The 21499-nt window shown below is 43.4% G+C and overlaps 5 protein-coding genes across 17 annotated transcripts; 3 read left to right on the forward strand and 2 right to left on the reverse strand.

Annotated features, from left to right (window-relative positions):
• Window positions 1-645: 645 nt before the first annotated feature.
• Window positions 646-7913, forward strand: LOC108031639 (calcium uptake protein 3, mitochondrial). 13 transcript variants are annotated; one of them, XM_017105256.3, is made up of 11 exons: window positions 646-954; window positions 3830-3971; window positions 4027-4137; window positions 4791-4838; window positions 4896-4978; window positions 5089-5154; window positions 5355-5435; window positions 5874-5966; window positions 6068-6473; window positions 6532-6689; window positions 7567-7913. In XM_017105256.3, exons 1-11 carry the CDS (start codon window positions 697-699, stop codon window positions 7648-7650), a joined length of 1530 nt encoding a protein of 509 aa, XP_016960745.1. In that variant the 5' UTR covers window positions 646-696; the 3' UTR covers window positions 7651-7913. The 13 variants fall into 13 exon arrangements, with proteins under 13 accessions (XP_016960745.1, XP_016960746.1, XP_016960755.1 ...); XM_017105257.3 differs by having other exon boundaries at window positions 6071-6473; XM_017105266.3 differs by lacking the exon at window positions 5874-5966 and having other exon boundaries at window positions 6071-6473.
• LOC108031638 (serine/threonine-protein kinase/endoribonuclease IRE1) lies at window positions 7892-15318 on the reverse strand. The gene is made up of 7 exons (XM_017105253.3): window positions 14873-15318; window positions 14627-14741; window positions 11235-11678; window positions 10949-11171; window positions 9620-10889; window positions 9393-9557; window positions 7892-9331 (listed from the first exon to the last, which is right to left on the reverse strand). Exons 1-7 carry the CDS (start codon window positions 14999-15001, stop codon window positions 8450-8452), a joined length of 3228 nt encoding a protein of 1075 aa, XP_016960742.1. The 5' UTR covers window positions 15002-15318; the 3' UTR covers window positions 7892-8449.
• A 314-nt stretch (window positions 15319-15632) lies between these two features.
• Window positions 15633-16618, forward strand: LOC108031539 (rRNA methyltransferase 2, mitochondrial). The gene has a single exon (XM_017105076.3). It carries the CDS (start codon window positions 15784-15786, stop codon window positions 16534-16536), a length of 753 nt encoding a protein of 250 aa, XP_016960565.1. The 5' UTR covers window positions 15633-15783; the 3' UTR covers window positions 16537-16618.
• Window positions 16619-16730: 112 nt separating this feature from the next.
• On the reverse strand, window positions 16731-18557 carry LOC108031538 (venom serine carboxypeptidase). Its single transcript, XM_017105075.2, has 2 exons — window positions 18398-18557; window positions 16731-18321 (listed from the first exon to the last, which is right to left on the reverse strand). Exon 2 carries the CDS (start codon window positions 18303-18305, stop codon window positions 16857-16859), a length of 1449 nt encoding a protein of 482 aa, XP_016960564.1. The 5' UTR covers window positions 18306-18321; window positions 18398-18557; the 3' UTR covers window positions 16731-16856.
• Window positions 18558-19073: 516 nt separating this feature from the next.
• On the forward strand, window positions 19074-21478 carry LOC108031540 (transmembrane protein 256 homolog). Its single transcript, XM_017105077.3, has 3 exons — window positions 19074-19330; window positions 19398-19706; window positions 21213-21478. Exons 1-3 carry the CDS (start codon window positions 19238-19240, stop codon window positions 21354-21356), a joined length of 546 nt encoding a protein of 181 aa, XP_016960566.1. The 5' UTR covers window positions 19074-19237; the 3' UTR covers window positions 21357-21478.
• The last annotated feature ends 21 nt before the right edge of the window (window positions 21479-21499 follow it).

A 21499-nucleotide genomic window follows, 5' to 3' on the forward strand; every position in this document is an offset into this window, starting at 1 on the left:
ATTTATTTGTTTTTTATTTTAGATATTAACATTTAGTTCGATTTGAAAACCTCTTAAAGCAAAAAAAAAAATTTTCAAAAATCTCCTAATAAAAAATGAAATTAATATTTAAATTAGAATGCTAATGCGGTATATTTTATTTAAAACTGTGTTAAATTTTTATACTGTAATTTAATGAAGCCAAACACGCTGAAATTTGATGCGAGCGGAACAGTGGTTTATATAAATAAATATATTGCTTTATTTATTTTAGAGTTAGGTATTTAATTCAACTCTTATGTTATTAGATATCTTTCGGCATTTTCTAAATACAAATTTTCCCCCTCTCACTTGTAATTCAAATGCCCGCCAACTTGCCCGCAGGCCATAGTGTGTTGATCTGGCAACGCTCTTGAACTACGTGAGTAGTTTTCACTATTTACGTTTGGTTTCATGTTTTAACTAGTGTTTTAGAAAGCAGTTAAGTGCAAGGCAGAAATAAGTACATTTTCACCCCTAAAAAGTGAAATAAATTATTTCTTTTAATAATGCGGTCCATAAAAACTTTCGCATAAATCACCCACAGACCATATCTGTTATCTGTGCATGCACCTGGCAACCCTAGTCACGCTACGCATCTCCCCACTACGTTACGCACATCACGTCTTTCTATTTGTCACTAGCTTAGTTTGTGTTGCTCGTTAAAATTCGATCGCGATGGCAAGTGCAGTGGCTAGATTAACGGCTAAAAGTGGCGCTATAGTCGCCCAGCGATCGAGTGTGGGCGTGACCATTGGCCGATCGGTCAGATTCGCCAGCAGTTCGACGCAATCCATCGGAATTCGGGGCCACAAAACGCGACGTCTGCTGACTTTTGTGGGCGGCAGTGCCGTTTCGTTGGCCGCCCTGGCGGCTTTCATCAAACTGCGGTCCGCGGAAAACCCAGTGAATGCAGTTAGCCTCAAGAGGCGCATGGTAAATGAAAAGCCTGAGAGTCGCGAAAAGCGCTAGCAAGTGTGCCGAGTGTTTGGTGTGGAAAAGTCAATAATTGGATGAAAAGACCTGCGCAGCTATTTTTAGCTTGTGGTATGTCAGTACCTTACGTTATCAACGTATCGTGCGACGTAACGCGACGGAAGTGTTTCTTATCAGCTGTTCTCGGGCGTTTTGTTGTGCTCCGCTCATTCGCTGCACTACGTTTGTTTTTATCACCAAATTGCCTTTTAATTAGTCTATAAAATTGATTAAATACTTCGATCTGGTGTGTGTATACACTCCGTTCGATTAAAAGGCAACAAAACACAAGCCAATGATAATTCAGCTCAGGGTCGTTGTCATTGATGTAAACCGATTGTTGTTGTTGTGCGTGTCCAAGTTCAATGAAATAGCAACAGCTACAACCACTATTTGTCAACCTGTTGACATTGTCTCCGGGGTAGACCTAAAAAATGGAAAACATGTAGACGTGAGTGGCAGTTTGATAAGGTTTTTATGCGTGTGATTCAGGGTGTGAAGTTTAAATATTTACATCGAGCTTTTCGGCGATTGCTCATCAGATATTAGCTAGGAAGCCGGGGAATTTATGAAAAGGGGTATTTTACCACTTAGATTGTGTTATTAATGTTCTACGAAAGTTTAACCTATATTGTTTACCAACTTAAAATTTAAAAAAGAAAAGATTGAAAAACATACGTATTATTCAAAACTTAAAGAACAATTTAAATGACCTAAAAAAAAGTTTAGATAATGTACAAATCATAAGTAAAAAAATATAGAACTGGTGTAATTTTTTGTATTGTTCTCTAAAATTTAAACATACATATGTATATTTTTAAATTTTATGAAAACAGAGTTGAGGGATTCGTATGATTTTATAATACTTAAAATAATACAAAAAATATATTTAAACAGATAATGTCCTTAAAATTTTTCATAGTATCCTAAAAGTATTTATATTTTCTAAGAACATTTTTAATGCGGTGAAATAAATTAGTTTCTATACATATATCTGCATTTAATTAGCGGTTTTATACTCATATTTTTGTCTTTATAAATATTTATATATCACAATGATATTTTAAAGTTATATTTTATACATGACTCTTTAATATCTTAGGATTCCTCTACCCATATCTCGAATCTTCCCATAAGATTAGCATATCTTGCCGTCGAACATTGTATTTAAATCTCCCAAGGCTGCAACCTTTTGGAATTAATTCCAGCGGCATGCCACACACCTTGAAAAATGCATGGTGAAGTGGCAAAGTAGTTAGTCCGATACGCCCACGCACCTGCAGGCGGCAAGTACAGAGTGTGGGGCTGCTACTCCCCCGAATGCTGACAGAGTGCCAGTGACGGAAAATTTATCTATCAATCGATCTGGTGGCCGATTTGATACACCCACCAATACCCACATCAACAACAATGCCCAATGCCAGACGCAGGCGTGGCTTCGGTCTCAGTTGCATTATGAGCCCGACTTTGGGACTTGAGTTTTGGCTCTGGTTTTGGCTTTGGTTTTGGCCTGGCCCTGACATGTGTTATGACAACTGCGCCTGATGATGATGAATGAGTTTTAATTGTTGCCTACGAACCCAGCGCCTGCAGCCATTTCGAAGCTCCTTGTTCTTGGCGCAGGGTCCCAGCACAGTGGGTCTCAACTTGTAGCCTAAATGTTCAATTTGATAATAACTATATAAAAACGTAGTTTTTGTTTCGAAAAATATTACCGATGTAATTAAATCTATTTCTGAAGTTTAGACATTGCTTTTAAAATAAGTGATTATTATTCCGCACAATCAAGTCCCAAAAGGTCGTAGATATGGAAAGTTTAGACAGTCTAAAGAAATCTAACCAGTATATTATTAATCAGACAGTGACCATAAATATTTCGTATAAATACTTTGATTTTTAATATGTTAAAAATATAATAAAACCAAATATAAAATATTTAGGACTTTCCTGGTTTACTTACTTAAATAATTGGTGCTTAAAGAATGGTTGGAGGTTGATCAAACTTTGTCTTAGAAGCTCGAAAGTTAATTCCATAAGTAACAGATTTTGAGGACACTTAAAATTAAAATTTTGTAACTTCTTAAAACCGAGATACTTTTGCCTCTGCTGCAGAATGATGTCAGCTTTGGTTTCATGAGGAATTGTCCCTGGCCCCTTGTGGTTTCTTGGGGGCGTGGGCGTGGCCGCGGAGTGTTTGCTGCACATGTCTAACATTCAAAGTGGCCTTTGTTCGGATCTGTTTTTTGGGGACAGGCGGCAGACAGGGTTCTCTGGTGTCCCCAGAGCGAGAGTTATGGCCTGGGAGTTGTCTTTGCCCCACAAATAAAGTACAATTGAGTCATTCGCCCTGTCTACGAGTGCGCGGGAAAAATGATTACTTGTTGTGGGTGGCATTAAATGTCAGATTTATGGAGGATCGCCGCCGGCAACATGTTCTCAAATCAATTTGACACTTTATTTGCCAAACGGCCAACGTGGGAATCCTGTCCGGCGGCTCGTCAAAATCTCGGGACATCGAATCTCGAAGCGAATTAAATGCAGATCATACATGTAATTCCCGATGCAAGGGGAGTACGGCAAACCGGATCAAATTAATATTTCTGAGCGCGATGGAGGTGCCACGGCTGGGCATTAATCAAAACGTCACCAGATCAGAACCGTCCAGATTGCAGGCCCAGCTTTTGTCCACGTCGGTCCGCCTTTGTGACCAACCGGCGGAAATTCGGCTCGCCGCGATCCCATCGCCAGCTGATTTATTTCAATTATATTCCCCACCAGTTACCATCCATCGATGGCCTGATTAATCTCTACCAATCCCCAATCTCCGATCCCGCAGCGCGACGATAGCGAGCTGGAGAACGTGAAGCTCACGGCCCGGGAGCGCCGGTTCATCAAGTTCGCCTCCGTGGAGTTCGACGATCAGCTCTACATGACCCCGCAGGACTTTCTGGACTCCGTGGTGGAGCAGGAACCCAGACGTAAGTCCAGTTCGGAGCTCATTGAATGTGTTGTAATATTCATTTCGTCTTGAAGCTCGTCTTAAGCGTCGACAGCTCTCCAGCGACGAGGTGGATAAATACAAGGAAAACACACCTGCTCTAAAGAAGGGTTCAACTCGTCTATTTCGCAATCTTAGAGATAAAGGTAATTTTTTTGGAGTTCTATATAAATTTTATAAATTATATAAAAAAGTTGTGGTGGATTTTTTAAAACAAGTATTAAAATTACATTTTTTAAAAGATTTATAAAAGTGTTTTTTTAAGAAGTTAAATCTTTATAAGTTCGGCTTACAAACTTTGCACTACTAAGATACCATAACAGCTGCTGTAAAAATACTTGTTTTCTTATGGAAACTAGTCTCATATTTGAAAGATCTTTAGTAGATTTTTAAAGATTTATAAAAGTGTTTTTCCTTTAAGAATTTAGAATCTTAAAAATTGTTTATGAAAGGCTTACAAACTTTATCATACAAAGATATCACTACAGGTGCAGTAAAAATACTTGTTTTTCAAATGGAATCTAGAATCTAGTCACCTATCTGCAACTTCGAATAAATTAGAATTGCCAAGCAGGTTCGTTTGTTAATCTGGCCATTTCAATAAATTCAATTAGCAGACAAGATCCGATAAAAACAGCACATTAGGATAATTTATGGATTGGTGTACTACTGCAAATGCTCAAGTACTGTTTTGTACATTGCAATACAGTCTTTCAATTGATAAGAATCTGGTGCACAACATCCACTTTGTTAAGTAACTCAATACGATATTATTAATGGTACATTTTTCTTCTTTTAGGCATTGTCTCCTACACGGAATATTTGTTTTTGCTCTCTATTCTAACAAGTAAGTCCACTCCAAATTCCACAAAGAAAGGTTTTTTATGGAATATAACCCTTATAGAGCCCAAATCTGGCTTCCGCATTGCCTTCAACATGTTCGACACCGATGGAAACCAGCGGGTGGACAAGGACGAGTTTCTAGTGGTAAATAGGGACTCGTCTTCCCCATCTTATACTCATAGCTCCTATGGGTTCCTCGAATTGATTTTATTTACTTATTATTTAATATAATTTTAAAAATTGTTTATCATTAGATAATTTCCATTTTGGCCGGCGCTTTAAAAGACACTCAAAATGTCGATCCACAAACCAAGCAAATTGTAAGCATTTCATTTATCAAGTTAAGCTATAATTTAATGGTATAATTTGTGAATAATGAAAACTCATTTCAAATAGCTGGCCCTAGGGCTCTGAAGTAAGCTGCACATCACTTACACTTTAGCCTTAGTTTATTTGTATCTTCTGAGTTTTGTTTAATTTGTTTTATTTGACGCCCTCTCTAAAACGTTTTCGATGGCAGCTATCGCGTTTAGTTTCCTACGATGAGCAAAGTCAAATGATGAAACCCATGGCAGTGAACCCTCAAGCGAAGAGGGGTCTCGTAAGTGTTAGCCACCAGAGTTCCCGAAAGATTATTGGCTTTGCTTCGCGAAAACTCCGCTAAAATTGTCAAGGACTCAAAATATGCTTGGAGCATATGTAGAAGCTGAGCTTAGTTACGTTGTGTTTTGTTCCTTTTTATGAGAGATACGTTTTTGTACTTGCTTTGCTTCGAGTTGTCTTTATGTTTTCATAGAGATTTTGTTTAAGAGTTTTTAATTTTGATTTTTTTAAACGTTATAAGCTTTTGTTTTGTTGAGTTCTGTTCCTTGCGCTTTTTGTTTTGTATACCAAAACAGGCCTACACCCTAGAAACGCACCACCACTTGTTAGACCCTTACTAAACCACCTAACTTCTCTTCTCTCCAACCTAACCAACCAAATCCTGCACAAACAAAAATCTATCCCCAAAACCACCGGCATGTACATAAAATCCCAGATGGAGCGCATTTTCAGCGGTGCTTGGAAGGAGAAGCACGGCGAACAAGAGTCGGAGGAGGAGCCCGAGTCCCCCACGCCCGCTCCCCTCGAGGTAAGGTCTTCCCGAGTCCCAAGCATGAGCCTGGTGTGACTAACTAATGGGTAATCCTCTCCAGACTTTTGCTAATCCTTTATTACTTCAATCCTTTCCAGCAGAGCTATGTGAACGATGGCGAAGGACTGCAGCGACGTCACATGGTGGCCACCACCCTGCAGCTGCACTTCTTCGGGAAACGGGGCACTGGGGTGATCAACTATGACAACTTCTACCGCTTCATGGACAACCTGCAGACGGAGGTGCTCGAGCTGGAGTTCCACGAGTTCTCCAAGGGCAACAGTGTCATCAGCGAACTGGACTTCGCCAAAATCCTGCTGCGCTACACATACCTGGCCACGGATGAGTATGATGTCTTCCTGGAGCGCCTGCTCGAGCGGGTGAAAGATGAGAAGGGTATATCCTTCCATGACTTTCGGGACTTTTGCCATTTCCTAAACAATTTAGATGACTTTACCATCGCCATGCGCATGTACACTCTAGCCGATCGAGCCATTTCGAAAGGTAACGCTTTTTTTGTTTGGTTTAAGAAACAAGAGATTATAGTTTTTGTCTTTCCTAGATGAGTTCTCGCGCGCTGTGAAGATCTGCACCGGCTACAAGCTCAGTCCGCACTTGATCGACACCGTGTTCGCCATCTTCGATGCGGATGGCGATGGCCTGTTGTCCTACAAAGAGTTCATCGCCATCATGAAGGACCGTCTGCACCGCGGCTTTAAAGTAAGTGGTCGTTTCTTTGATTACAACGAAGCTCTGGACGCCTACGATGAACCCGCTTACCCCCTGTTTGTGGCCTGGCGACATCGGGTGTGCCGGCACCTGGACTACTTCATCGACAGCGATGCACTTTGGCACTGATTTTGTAGCTTAGTTTAGTTACTTTAACCACTACCTCGTTTTGTTTGCGGCTTTTGTCCTAATCTCGCTGACCAGCATTGAATGTGTGTGTTTTTGTCTCGCCTGTAACCGTTTTTGCTTTAAGCTATGATTTTTATCTCTTAATTTTAGCTTATTTATTAAGTTATTAACCCTACTCAATGACATTTATTTTATAAATTTTTAATTTTAGTTTTACTTGAATTGGCCATACAACCATTAAACACTGATATTGACACAGAATTGGTTTTTTATTTGTTGCACCCTCGCTTGTCCTTGAAAAATATTTTGGAAATGCAAAGGACAAACCTTTGAACTGTTTTAAATTCGCTTTGTACCTAGAAATTGTTGTTTATTTTCAAACCGCTCATTATCATTTCCATTTCATCGAATCGCTTGTCGGTGGTCTGTCGTTTGTGACTCACTACTCGTCTAACAATGAACCGCGTTTATATTGTCCAGGTTAAAAGTCCAGCGCCAGCTGATTAGCAATGAGTTGTATTTTCTTTCCCTAGCAAGATGTTGTAGACCCCGACGAGCGTCTAAAGGTTGCCATTGAGGTAGTCGCGTCAAAAGGTGAAGAGGTTAGTGGGCAAGGAACCCACAGACTGTTTTTTACTCTCTCTTGCTGCTTATCGATCACCTTTGTGTCTCCCACTTCATTTTCAAAATGTTATCCACCACCTCGCCAAAAACTAATCCCATCTGTGTTGCCTTACAGTCCGTGGCCAAGTCGGAGGGCTGGGATGCCTTCAAGTACTGTGTACGCAACGAGATGAAAACCATGATGAAATCGGCCAACTAATAGGGAAATCCTGGCAGAGTCGCACATACAACGAGAACACAATGCCAAAGTGAACCAAATTCTAGTTATAAATCCTTTCTTCTAAAGAACAAAAATCTCGTTTATAGTCATAGTTTTTATACTTGTTGATCCCTTGAACTATTTATGAATTTGTTATTGAACTAAGCTACCCCATCTCTTATAGCCAAAATGATGAGAAATTGTTTACAATCCTTGTTATACACGTATAGCGAAAATAAAATTGTTTTGTAAAATTCGTGTTACATTTTTATTTAGTTTTCATTTTGATTAAGCTTAAGAACTCTTAGAAAATGCAGCTCGTTATTAGCATTAAGTTGTCCATCAACTGAAACATTCCACTCTTCAACATTACAACTAAGTGCTTTTATATAGGTATAAAAACTAAAAACGTTCTGCTTGTCGATCATCTCCACAAACTGGAGGAGTGTTGGGATGGGTCTCTTAACTAATGCATAAATATACAATAGGTCTAAGTACTATATTTATAAAACTCGAACTATTCGTCTAGGTCAATTTGCACTTGGGCATTAAACAAAATCAAAAATTATCACAGTTAAATTGCGTGCATTCGACAGACGACACACTACATTATTCTTACTCGGTATACAAAATAGTTTCACTTCCGTTAATTATGGTTGAATATTTTTGCTAAGAACTGAATTGGGAATTGTTTTGGAATAGTTGCATATACACAAATTGCACAATTAAATATTAATATTTAAATTAATAAAGGACTACAACTAAATCTTGTCTATTCTGATCTGTTGGGTTCAATGCCCTAATCCTGTGTTGAAGGCGGTAGTGTCCAGCTTACGTACTTCTCCTTTTCCTGCGCCTCCTTGTGGCCACCGTTGTAGTTGCGATTGTTTCCCGGCTTCGAGTAGCGACGGAACTTGAAGTTGGCAAACACATCGCGCTTGCCGTCTGGATCCAGAAGTGGTTGTCCATCTAGTTCCAGATTCCGTTGCAGCCGGACTCCGGCAATCGGCAACTCATCGCTGGGCTTTCGGAAGTTGTAGAGCCCCTTCCTCTGCTTCAACTGCTGAGCCTGGCTGCTAGCTGGTGGGGGCGTCCTCTTCGGACTACCAATCTTTGGTAGCGGCTTGGGATCTCTCATCAGCACGGGGAACAACGCATCGTCCGCGTCAAAGTACCACGGACGTGAAAAGTGATAGCCGGAACTGTAGTACGGCTTGAAGATGGGCTCGTTTGAGCAAATACTGAACGCGTGATAGGCATGGGATATGAGCTGCGGGAAGCGGTCCACCCAGTAGTTGGTGAACTCGTGCGGAATGCAACCCAGCATCTGCTGGGCGGCCGGCGTCAGCTCGTGATAGTGATGCTTCTTGTTGCGCAGCGCACGAAGCAAGTCTCTCACACTTGCGCCCATGTAACCGCGGTACTTCCTCAAATCATCTGTGATCATCGGATCCAGATGCATGTTCCAATCGTCTAGTACGACTATTTTTCCGTTTTTCTCCAATGACTTCAGTGGCTCGGCGTGAAATTGTAACTTTTCCACACGATCACTGACATCCTGCAGGAACGAGAGCATCTTGGGTTCATCCCAGAACAGTGGATGGTTTCCAATACAGCGAGCTGGCGGGCGCGATTGCGGATCCTTGTGTATCATGTCTGATATTAGTTGTTCGGCCAGTATCTGAAGAATACAAAATAGTTATTAGTACAGCTCTTTGGTCACTTTCTATTCAGTTACTTACAATTCGGCTGACCTCTGTGTCGTCTTCTGTGCGCAGCTTGGACAGATTGTACTCATGCGAGAGTATATTGGCCTGGCGCTTCAGATTGTCTCCAAAGGCGTGGTGACCACCACTCAGCACATAGTAATATACGCAACCCAGTGAGAATATATCCACAGCAGTTGTCTGTAAATACAATAAGCATATTAATTTCAGAATATTTACAATTTCATGCGAGTTTTTATTACCGTTCGCTGGGATCGCATCATTTCCGGGGCTATCCATCCATCGGTGCCAGTCACACCCGATCGGCGGGAGAAACTGGTCTTGCCAAAATTTAGCTTCTTGCAAAGTCCAAAGTCGGATATCATTACACGGACTTTGCCCTTGGCGTCTGGTAGCGAAATCAGAACATTCTGTGGCTTGATGTCGCGATGTACAATATCAAGGGAGTGCAGATGACTCAATCCAGCCGATGCTTGGCTCAACACTTGCCAAACATCGATGTGATTTTGCAGTTCCTCTGACCGATCTCCTTCAGTGTAATCCTGCAGAGTGGCAGCACACAGTTCAACGGCTATGTAGCGGAACTGGCGATCCTGTTCGGTGCAGAAGTAACGCACGACATTCTCGTGTGCATCCGATTCCCGCAGAAGAGCCACCTCGCGGTCCGCGAAGGTGAAGCACTCGGGCAGCAGGCGTTTGACAGCTACGAAACGCTCCTCGAACGTTCCCTTGAAAACGAAGGTACCCTCGCAGCCCTTGCCCAGCACCTCGTTTGTGCTAAAGCTGATCTTGCCCACTCGCACCTGTCCATTACCCAAGTCCACTAGGTCCTCGGCACTGGTATTGCTTCCATTGCTGCCTGTGCTTCCATTGGAACCATTCTGGGCTATGGCAAAGGTCTTGGAACCGTTCTCGCTCTGCTTTTGCAACTCCCTCATGGTGCTGCAAGTGTACCAGAATAGGGCAATCATGCCCAGAACGATGACAATCAGAATCTGATGCACCTTTCCACTAGGATGCTCCATAAACCACTCGTTGATAAAGGCCTGCACCTTATTGCTGTTCTGCAGAATAATTGTTTTCGTCCGGTTAATGGTGTTTCCGTTTGTCCGCTGATCAATACCAATTTCGACCAGCTCCGGATCTGTTTGCACGCCAATGTCGGCGGCATTCTTTTCATTGTTGGCCAGTAGACCGTAGCCATCGTTGTAGTTGTGAATGGTGGCCAAGCTCTGGACCCCCTTGCTGCTGGAGTGCGTTGGTGATAGCTGGAGGTTGCCATTACCCTCATTGGGCACACTGTAGTGGCCCAACATGATGCCTGGGTGCTCTTGCAGGACATCTTTAATGTAAACAGTACGAGGATCGGTGTCCTGGTTGCTGCTCTGCTCCCCTGTGGGTCCGTCGAGCAGTTTTATGGGTGGTGAGGTGGAAATCCGAGGAGTATTCTTGTCCACCAGCGATGGTAGGGCGTACAGGCCCTTTTGGTGCTCTCCCACATAAAGTGATTGGCTGGCAAATGAAGTAATACTTTAGTAAAGGATATAGAACATAGAATTTGGCAACCTTACAATAGCTTTACTGTATTCACATTGCCAGTCTTTGACTCCTCGAGAATGGCCTGATAAGCTTCATCGGAAACTGTGGTGAAAGGCACGCTGAGAAGGCCATCAGGTCCCAAGAGGAAAGCGGCCACCACGGGACTGCTTAAATCCCTCTGCCACAGAAATTTACCATGCTTGCGATCCAGGGTTACTATTTGGCCATTGGTGGTGGTGGTCAGATGAATGTATTCTGCAAAAGGTAGAGATTATTAGTAACTACTTAACAAGTTCACATATTCCTAAAAGCACTCACCATATTCCTTGGCCAACTCTGGGGGAGCACTCACAGCATTGTAGTCGTAGAAAGTGATATTCCAGGGCTTAGCATTCTTGTTTTTGGCCAGGCTGTCGTACATCATGACTGTGTACTGAGTCCTACCGAGATAGATGGCCCGTGATGTGGCCCATCCAATTTGCTCACCCTCCTTGCCATCCATGGTGGCATCTCCGAATCCCATGACCTTCTCCCGTCTACCCGTTTTGGGATCCACCATGTACCAGGTGTCGCTCTTCTTGCCGGAGTACAGGATTCCGTCGGAGGAACGGCAGGGGGCATTGGCCACTAGCTGGGGAATGGTATAAGGTAGCTTCTTAAGGCTTCCCATCTGGCCCAGCTGGTAAATGCTGCCATCCCGAGGATCGGGCAGAAAGTGTGGGACCTGGACGTTCTCCTGAGGCTCCGCTACAATGGGAGGATCTAAAAGGGAAGGTAATAAGTTTTAACAAAATTTGTTTTAATTTGTAGTGCCTAACCATTTTATGATTATGTTAAAAATTTCAACATTGAAAGCAAATTTCACATTTTTATGCGCTTACACATGTAGAACAAGTACAAATTATCTTTAATATATTCCATGAACAGTTTGTATTGTTATTAGTAAAGCCTGCGACACCGCATTCATTAAAATGTTTGACAACCTTACGTAAATAATATATTTCCGGTAAAAAAGCACATTTTGAAATAAGTGCCGTACAATATTTATTATTCATTATATGTATTATTCTAAGATTATGGTTTTTAATAAATTTACTTTGCATTATGAGTCACAAGTAGTAAACATTTTATTTTAAATAATTCCCAGTACTACAAAAGTAGTATTAATGTTAAAAGCTTTTAAATTCCTGATGCAAGAACTGATAATTTATTTATAAAAAACAGAGGAAATTTAATAAATTCTACATTTCATCTAGGGTTTACTACATTCTTGCATGTTTGTTATGTGGAACCCCCTTTATAGTAAATTACTTCAAGTGTGCACAGTAAATATAACCCATTAAGTGTTCTGATACCGCTGCAACTAACGTGGAGCTCCAAAGTAAAGTAAATGTAATAAATAAAACCTGTTCTCGATAAGGCTTATCTCGTCGTACTGACTATGTGGGAGCGAAAGTGTAATCTACAATAGCCCCTGTCTCAGAGCCCGGCACAATTTTTCTAGTGCACATTAAAGAACATGAGTGTTTTCCCAAAAAATGGCCGAATAAATTAATCCACTTTTGGCGCAAGAGGCACAGCCAAGCCAAACACCAGTTGGGTAAACAAGAAGTAGACCTGTGGAGCTGGGGGCCGATCGCTTTCAAAGTGTTTATGCCAGCCGTGTTGGCAATTTCTGTTATCGCCAACAGCTCGCTTAAGGCGGAAAGCGTTGAATTCCTACTTTCCCAAAGCAAATGAAGGAATATTTTAGACAAAATTTAGTAAATACCACAAATATCGGGTAATGAAAGCAAACAATTTGTTGTAGTACCCAGCCTTATCAGCAATTAGCTTCAACCCCAGACACATGGCCGAGTGCAGTGTAGAGTGCCGGCATTAATAGTTGTGTTGCCACAATTCTGGGGCAGGTCATTTAACCCTGCGCGGCACTTTCATTAGCAGGGGCTTTCTAATTGTCTAGCGGTAGCCGTAGACAAACCTGATTCCGTCTCGTGATGAGGTAATAGAACGCGGCCCATGTCGGTACAGCGATCTGCCGTGTTGGAGCCGGCGAATCGCTGTACATAGGTAATTACCGCGAATCAAAAACAAATTATTTGCCTGAACAACTCGCTGAAATATCATTTAAACGCTGCGCTTTATTCGGAGAGCCCCAGGTCAGATGCTGTCCACATGTTTGTCTCCCTGAATTTTCAATCATTTGCAGTTCCACGAAGTCGGACGACAAGCGGTCAGCATGAAATTTCTAATAATACGAATGGACATACATGTGTATTGCAGCTATCGCATAAAACAATCTTTCCGGGGCGTGGGTTTATACTTTAGAACATTTTAAACATATGGAGGGCGTATTGTCCAGGGAATCATTTGGCATAACTACAATATTTCAGTTTTCGGGTAATTAGAGAGGGTTTCTTCAGCCATTACTTATCAAGAACTAAATGGTTGGGAGTGGAAAAGCAATCACGAACCCCGTGGGTGCTATTAATAGCAAGAGCCCAAGTCAACTGGGACCAAGTTAATAAAGAATTCCCGATGGAACTTAATAAATCGAACTGAGGCTACCTTCTCTTTGGTTGCAAAACTAAAAACCCATTTTGGAAATTGCGTAATTGAGTAGACATTATGATAATGCCAGCTGCCAAAGCACTAATCCAAAGCAAACTATAGTAGTCAGATTAGAAGTCCACCTTGTTTACAAACTACATATGTTTTCTTGGCCATTATGACTCATCTAATAATAGAGGTTAATACGAAACAGCCAAACGACTGAGAGATTAACGCGCTTGAGCCATCGAAAATCAATACGTCACGCTGATAAATCGAAGGAATATTCAATGAACCGAAAGGAAAGTGTCCCAAGTCCCAACCACCCACAACGTGAAGGGTATGGACGTGCGGCCACTGGTGATATGGCAGGCTGGCAACTTAATTGGTTGAATTGTGTGCCGAGAACGCTTGTCGAGATTGCGTATATACGTGCGACGCTTATCAGGCCACAGGCACAGCACAATACAAATCACCACGCAGCGAGAGTGAAAATAATGAATAATAGAGCCCGAATGGCGGGAGAACGATCTTCCTAGGGTATTACATCTTCTGTGCCATGCGAGCCTCGCGATGAGCTCATCGAGCGCATGTTGGTGCAGCGCATTTCGCACTTCAAGCGGAGAGTGCAACAGCCTGGGGAGGTGGTTATGCACCAGGCGGGGTAGGGGACAGCATGGAAAAACTAAGATGGGCAGTTCTAGATCTTAACAGAATGCGATATATGAAAATGGTAGTAGAGCTTGTGATTCACCTTCATTGTATTCTGAAAAAGTTATGTTTATAAGTCAAAAAAGCTGGCGGAAGTAAATACATGATTTTGAGTAATACTTTTTTTAGGTTTCTTTTCTCCGTCACATTTTTTAACTCTAATCAACGTCTTTTTCATTTAGTAATTCACAATAAAGTTCTAAGCAAAATATTTAACTTTGATATCATTTTGATAATATCGTATCTTCATTCCTAAAATCTTGCTTGTTTTCGGAACGGAGGAAATCAGTCATGAATAATGTTAAAGTCTCCTTCCTTTAAATCCAAAAATACCCAGTTTAGAAAGAGGGAACCCTTATAACCCATCATATGTCCCAGATCCCACACTGGGCCCGGAAAATAGGGGTAGTGCGTGAAAGTGGAAAACTTCGGAGTGCCCGCGTAATTACCATCTGCTATTGTCCAGCGTATTTCGCTGGTCACCGGATCGATGGCCGTCAGTCCGCCGCCCAAGGTGGAGAACACCATCAGCGCCTCCTCGTCGCGGGCCAGGTCCGTGCAGTCCTGCGGGTGGATGGGAAACCGGGTGAACTTATGACCAACATACTGAAGGCGGCTGATGAAATATTAATTTGGGAGGTCCAGCGCTAGCCCTTGGTGGGCCACCGTGCCGCCTGTGTCCGCCCCCAACTCACCGCCTTCTCATCCTCGCCGCTGCTGACTTCTGCCGAGTCGGCCTGCCGCGCCTCGGCTAGGGCTGATGCAATAGGCCCGCTGGCCAGCAGAAATAACACGCAACACAAAATCACAACGCAGAATCTCATTTTGCAAAACACTCCGCTTCTGCAGCCGGTCGGGGGGCGGGGGTAGTGGGAAAGACAGCGAGAGCGACAGGGAGGGCACTAGTTTCTGCGACTTCCGATCCGTTTTCAGTTTGCACTTGCAGTCACTCTTGGCTTGTTGTTTCTGGCATTCTATCGCCCCTTCTTAGTGGCTTTTCCGGAGTCCGTAAACACTGTTGCAGCTGCGCCGGGGTCACTTCACATTTCCTTGCACTCGCGTTTAATATTTTCCAATTACAATCACATTCGCCATTGTTGCGTTGAGTTGATGAGAGCGAGCGAAACAGTGTGACGGAAATCATCGATGTTTCGGATACTATCATCGATTTACCGATTCTATCATCGATGTTACTGATTCTGTCATCGATGTTTCCAAGGCGCGCTCATTTTTCAGAATCTTTTCGTAATCTTCTCGCTTCTTTATTGACACTTAGTACTCACTACTCAGATCGACGAAACCCGTGAGGTTACCATAGAAGTTAGTATAACGCTATTTGTCGAGTCTCTTTCAGCGCGGTACTCAGATGAGCTAAGGAAATACCAGAAAATATACCAGATTTAGACCTAGTCGGAATATCTTATTCTTTTCAGTGTAACCGAAAATTCAAAACCGTAAAATTGGAATAGAAAGGAATGTTTGTATTTATGTTTAATAAGTACATAGTTTAAAGCTTCCTTCTGGTGTCGCGGATGCCGGGTCGACTGTGTGAACGCAACTGAAAAGTTACCTATCGATAAACCCGCCACCTTCGATAAATTACACAATGCGGATTGTTTTTACCTGTAATTCTGTTTTTAAACGCCTTCTGCACACGGAGATTCCCGGAAGGTATGCCAAGCAGCAGCCGCGGAACCTCAAGGGCCGGAGCAAGAGCTCCCAGGAGTGGCTCACGCGCCAGCTGGCGGATCCCTACGTGGAGAAGGCCCGCATGATGAACTATCGCTGCCGAAGCGCCTTCAAGCTGATGGAGATTGATGACAAGTACGGAATACTGCGGCCCGGGGATACCGTTCTGGACTGCGGGGCCGCTCCTGGTAGCTGGACGCAGGTGGCCGTGGAACGGACCAATGCCAATGGCAAGCAGGAGCGAGCGCCACTGGGAGCCGTCTTTAGCATCGACCTGTTGCATTTCCATGCTGTGCCGGGCGCCACAATCTTCGGCGGCATGGATTTCACCTCCGCCCTGTCACAGAAAAGACTGAAGGAGTCACTAAAGGACAGAAGGGTGAACTGCGTCCTGTCCGACATGGCGCCCAATGCCACTGGCGTAAGGATGTTGGACCAGGAGAGCATCACCAACCTCTGCTACGAGGTGCTCCGCTTCGCCCTGGCCATGTCCGCCCCGCAGGCCCATCTGGTTGTCAAGGTGTGGGACAATGGGGATGTGCCCAAGCTGGAGCGGGATATGCTCAGGTTTTACGAGAAGGTAAAGCGCGTGAAACCGCGCGCCAGTCGGGGAGATTCCGCCGAGCACTTTCTGGTGGCCAGGAACTTTAAGGGAACACCGGAAAGTTAAGCATACATTAATATTTAAGCCTATTTTTAAAAGAACTTGTTAAGTCGTTTGCTTATATATATAAACGTTATTGTTTAATCTACATTGTCTTCACGTTATAAGAAGAACAAAGGGGTGTTTTCATTAAAATATTTATTCTTAAAACTGTTAATCCTTTAGAGCTAATCAGAAAAGAAGATTCAAAGTGGACTATATTGTTTTAACAATCCTACACATATTTATTTCAAAACTCAACCGGTTGTATTCAAGGTAAATTTCATAAAAATATAGATTTTTCTAAAGGAGACCAAACTGTATTGACCACTTTAAGTACGCTTCTCCTAGTGCTTGTAGTGAGTGAGGTGATTGATCATCTCATACAGCCACTTGGGCTGATCGTGGGGAGCCATATGCCCGGCGTTGCGCACCATAATCTCCACCAGATGTCCGGCGTGCTTCACATAGCCGGCCACCTCGCCATCGATGCGCCAGATCTCACGGGGAGCCACCTTGTACCTGTCGGAGCCGGGGAACTTCAGATGGTTCAGGTAGTTGCGAGTCAACGGATAGGCCACAATGATGTCCAGCTGCCCGCTGTAGATGCACACTGTGTAATGGGCTAACAGTTCGGCTATCCAGGGAGCCACGCTGTCCATGACATCCTTCTTCAAGTGAAGCTCCACCTTGTTCTCCTTGTCCAGGTCGTGGAAGGGCTTGTTGCCCACATGAATGGCCCGACGGGTGGCGCCAGCCTGCAGGAAGTTACCCAAGGATGCTCCATCATCAGCGTGCGTCTTCAAGTAGTTGTAGTACCAGTTGTAGCCCGTTAGGTTGCTGAACAGCGAGCCATTGGTGAGGTCCCCGTTGATGAGAGAATCGAATACGTCGAAGGCGCACTCCATATCGTGCTTCTCAATACAGGCGGCTCCCTTCGCCTCGGCATCGTGGAAGCTCTGCAGGCCATGCTCATCGATCAGGCCCAGCTGGTAGAGATAGTCTCCGTACTTCAGCTGATGCAGTGGGTCCGAGAGACCGTTTCCGATGGCCACGCCCTTCAGCGGCACATAGACGCGCGTTTCGATGGCATTTTGCACCTTGTGGATGTGGTACGCCAGGGCGGGCACATACTTTCCAGCATAGGACTCGCCGGTGACCCAGAATCCCGAAGAGTTGCGCCACTCGAACAGCTCGTACAGCTGCATCACAGCCTCGTGCAGATTGCGACCCACGTCCTTCTCATTCTTGGCGTAGCCGGCATCCTGATCCGTGAAACTAAAGCCAGTTCCGACGGGATTATCGATGAAGATGAGGTTGTGCGTCTTGCTCCAGGTGTAGTTGCGTTTTTGCAGTTTTCCGTGCTCGTCCAGCTCCAGGGGCCCGTTCTCCGTGAACAAGCCGAACAAGGAGGAGGCGCCTGGGCCGCCCTGTAGCCACAGCACCACTGGGGCATACTCGGGCTCCTGCTCGGCGGGGAAGTACCAGAAGAACATGTTGGAGTTGAAGCCTTCGTCCACGGTCAGGTAGCCGGAGTAGCTTTCCACTCCGTGAAACTGGGAACCCGTGACGCGGGCCCGCTTCTGCACCTCCGCCTTGTCCATGGAGGCGTTGTTGATCAGGGGCGTTAGGAACAGGGGCTCCCCGGGATCCACTCCATCGTCGTAGAACTGGAAGCGGGGATACGGATTGATGAAGCTCTGCCGGTAGGGGCGTTCCCCTTGCCCTGTTTCTGCTCCATATATGGCGACTATAGCCGCGATAATTAGAAATGCGCAATGAGTTGCAGTTCCCATTGTCCAACTGCTCCGACTGAAAAAAAATGGAGAACTGCCAGTGGTGGCTTTGTTTCGGCTTCCAAGGGGTGTTTACACCCCGACCTACTCACCGATCGGCCGATAATGGACTATATTAATCAGTTCTTGCACTCTGCCTTTCCCCTGCTTTCGCACAGCCGGCGAAAACTTTCCAATGATCTTTCAGTGTAGCCGCAGCGGTCGAATTGCAGGGTGGTCAGGTTTTCTGATTATTACAGTTCAGCTGTGATTTCATATTTGGGTATTCCAGACTTAGGGTTGCTTTAACAGGGGCAGGCTTTCTTATTTTCATTTATTTTAAATTTGTAATTAATTAGAATGCACATACCTTAAATAATATGTTAGTTCATATTTAAAAATATATGTAATACTTCTATGGATATCTAAGTATTTTTTTTTACTTTTATAGTTATAAAAAATAGTTAAATAAGCCTTGAGCTGATTTATTTTTTATTCTTGTAAGTCACATAAAATCAGTTCCAACCGATTTATGTTATTGTTCTTACGTACGCAATACGCAAGAATATAACTCTTTGGTTAGAAGATATTTCTGTAGCCCTTTTTATAGCCCTGTGAGTCTAAGCTTTAGATTCCAATTAGATTACAGTTTTGGGGAATCCCCCAATTATGTTTGTGAGTGCCAGGGATACCATAATATACCAGGGCGTCAAAGCCTTTTATATGTATTTAATAATATTGTATTTAAAACTTTCGATAAATATACATTACCACTTCGTTTCCCATCAAACGTTTACAAATTCTTGTTCGAGTTGGAGTCAGGCTCCCGGATACAATCAATAAGATACTTCGACCAGAGCCGCAGTCCGGCAACGCCCGGGCATTTTACGTCAAAATTGTTAGTAGACGCAGCTGACTCGCAGCGCCAAACGAAGTTTGAGCAAAAGTACACAATGTCAGTCGCCGACACCATTGAATACGTGACCCTGGGCAATCCTGTCAGCAAGATGGTGGCTTCCTCGGCATCAGCGTTGCTCCGCACCCTGGTAACTAGTCGCATTTCGCAGCCGAAGTTCCGGGTGCACTGATTACGATTCTCCTTTCCCCACGCAGGGTTTGCGTCCCAAGAAGGTTACAGTGCAGGACACGAACATGGCTTTGGTTCCATCCGTTCAAGGCTACGGGCATCCCCATGGCTCGCTGTACTCCCTGGCCGGCAGCCACTACCACTTTGTGCGGCTGGCCGGGATCGGCGGGGCGTCGGCCATCTTTATGGGAGCCTACTGCAAGTACGTCCTGAAGGACGTCAGCGATCCCAAGGAGCAGGTGGACTCACAGGCATTCGCCGATGTGGCCAACCGCATCCACTTCCTGCACTCCTTCGCCATGATGGGCATGCCCCTGGCCCATTATCCTGTGGTAGTAAGTTCCAAGTACCAGAAATACTTATAGGGTTTCAAGATGGTTTGCTTCACGGAGTATTAGGAGATGACTGTTGTTCCATGCCTTTAAAGATAGATCTTACTTAGATCTAGATCTTATTTAGAAAAGCCATGGGAAGTATGTAGTATCAGACGATTTAGAAATTTTTGTATAATAACAGCTAGTTTAGCTTAGCCTGGCCCACTATCCTGAGATCGTAAGTTCCAACCAGGGTTATTTGCCATGTTAGGAAAGGCCTGTTACCAACCTAAGAAGAAACATTTTTTTTTAAGATACATTTTCCATCCTATAAGTTAAATGTAGTATCTTATTATAAAGCCATGTGGTAATTTATATATTCCACTATTAAAACTCCGAGATAAAGCCCCACTTACCCAGTTTAAAAATAGAAACTACCTATAAGAAACCCCCAAATAATTCGCAACTCTCCAAAATCGATCGTATTTGGTTTATTTGTAAAGCTTTTGTTTGTCGGTTTTGTCGTTTACATAAACTCTGTGTAAAGTTAGATCTCTGAACGGAATTTATAACAACTCGCGTTACTCTCGAATCGAAACTCCAACACTGATACTCGTATAATTGACACTCTGCTTAGCTAGTCTAATGCGCTGATTGACATTACAAAAATTGAGCCATGAATGAGTACTGGCCTCGGCCAAGCGCTTCCAAGTTCCTTCTCTCGTACTCCTCTTTAATATAGGTATGCATATGTATATTCATGTTGTATATGAAGTGTTTCCAAAGCTAAAGCTAAATGTTCAACAACCACTAATTGCAGCTTACAAAGTAATTTCAATACCACACACGATACTTGTATAATTGGATTAGTTCGGATAATTCTTAGGTTTGTGATATGAGCAGGTTCATAGCTGATATGGGTTCGGGGTCTTTGGTAGGAATTGGTTAATTTACCTCAATATTACAATTGCATTTAAAAATGTACCAAAAAGGCATAGATTCTTTTGATTTTTGCTGTTATTCTGTAATTGGGTTTTGTTGTTATCAGCCTTATTTAATAAGTAAAATGTGGAGCTGCTCGTGCTCCGTTTTTGTTCAGGTTAAAGCCAACAACTAAAGCTAACATCAAAATGTGCACACAAAACTTGCCACCTTTGCTGACTCTTAATCTTAGATATTAGACTATTACTAAGGGCCTGTTCCGTTTTTAATAGACCTTTAGGTGCTTAAACAGGAAATGGAACTTTTCAAGAAGTTATAAGAGAAGTATTATTTTCGCCGCTGCTATTAAATACGATTCTTTCTTCGCCTCTTACATACTTTATGGTTCGATAGTTAGTTTGACTCCTGACTGTGGACAATTAATTGCTATAAATTCATATTCTTGTCTCAAGATAATTCGGCATATTAGGCTAGCACTCTAAAATCGTTTGGTTATAATAGGGTATGGATTTCACTGGAAGTTGGAACAGGCCCACATGCCTGACTTTGGTTTCTCCAAGTAAAGTGACTCCTTCTCTCCCGCAGACTGGGACTTTGATGATTGCGGGCACGATGCTATTCAGCGGCTGCATGTACTACCGCGCTCTGACTGGCGAGAAGAGGCTCCAGCCATACGCGACCGTGGGAGGATTCTGCCTGATGGCCGCGTGGCTGTCGCTGGTCCTGTAGGATGCGCGAAGGGGAGGCTACTTATATATCTATATCTTATACAGCACATACTGAACCCTTATGTAGTCGGATAGGCAACTAAAGCTAAGCCAAGTTTAACAAACAACGTCAGCTAAAATGAATTGCGTGTCCGTGTTTCTCTA

Source organism: Drosophila biarmipes, chromosome 3R (genome assembly GCF_025231255.1).
Source record: "Drosophila biarmipes strain raj3 chromosome 3R, RU_DBia_V1.1, whole genome shotgun sequence".
In the NCBI taxonomy this organism is placed as follows: domain Eukaryota; kingdom Metazoa; phylum Arthropoda; class Insecta; order Diptera; family Drosophilidae; genus Drosophila; species Drosophila biarmipes.

Bases quoted from the DNA above. Each gene is read 5' to 3' on its own strand.
- LOC108031538 (XM_017105075.2), bottom strand. From the start codon at position 18,305: ATGGGAACTGCAACTCATTGCGCATTTCTAATTATCGCGGCTATAGTC.
- LOC108031539 (XM_017105076.3), top strand. From the start codon at position 15,784: ATGCGGATTGTTTTTACCTGTAATTCTGTTTTTAAACGCCTTCTGCAC.
- LOC108031540 (XM_017105077.3), top strand. From the start codon at position 19,238: ATGTCAGTCGCCGACACCATTGAATACGTGACCCTGGGCAATCCTGTC. The intron at 19,331-19,397 runs GTAACTAGTCGC...TTCCCCACGCAG, and splicing joins CAGCGTTGCTCCGCACCCTG to GGTTTGCGTCCCAAGAAGGT. The intron at 19,707-21,212 runs GTAAGTTCCAAG...TCTCTCCCGCAG, and splicing joins TGGCCCATTATCCTGTGGTA to ACTGGGACTTTGATGATTGC.
- LOC108031638 (XM_017105253.3), bottom strand. From the start codon at position 15,001: ATGAGATTCTGCGTTGTGATTTTGTGTTGCGTGTTATTTCTGCTGGCC. The intron at 14,742-14,872 runs GTGAGTTGGGGG...ATCCACCCGCAG, and splicing joins GCGGCGAGGATGAGAAGGCG to GACTGCACGGACCTGGCCCG. The intron at 9,558-9,619 runs GTAATAAAAACT...TTGTATTTACAG, and splicing joins TGATGCGATCCCAGCGAACG to ACAACTGCTGTGGATATATT.
- LOC108031639 (XM_017105254.3), top strand. From the start codon at position 697: ATGGCAAGTGCAGTGGCTAGATTAACGGCTAAAAGTGGCGCTATAGTC. The intron at 5,155-5,354 runs GTAAGCATTTCA...TTTCGATGGCAG, and splicing joins ATCCACAAACCAAGCAAATT to CTATCGCGTTTAGTTTCCTA. The intron at 5,436-5,873 runs GTAAGTGTTAGC...ATAAAATCCCAG, and splicing joins CTCAAGCGAAGAGGGGTCTC to ATGGAGCGCATTTTCAGCGG.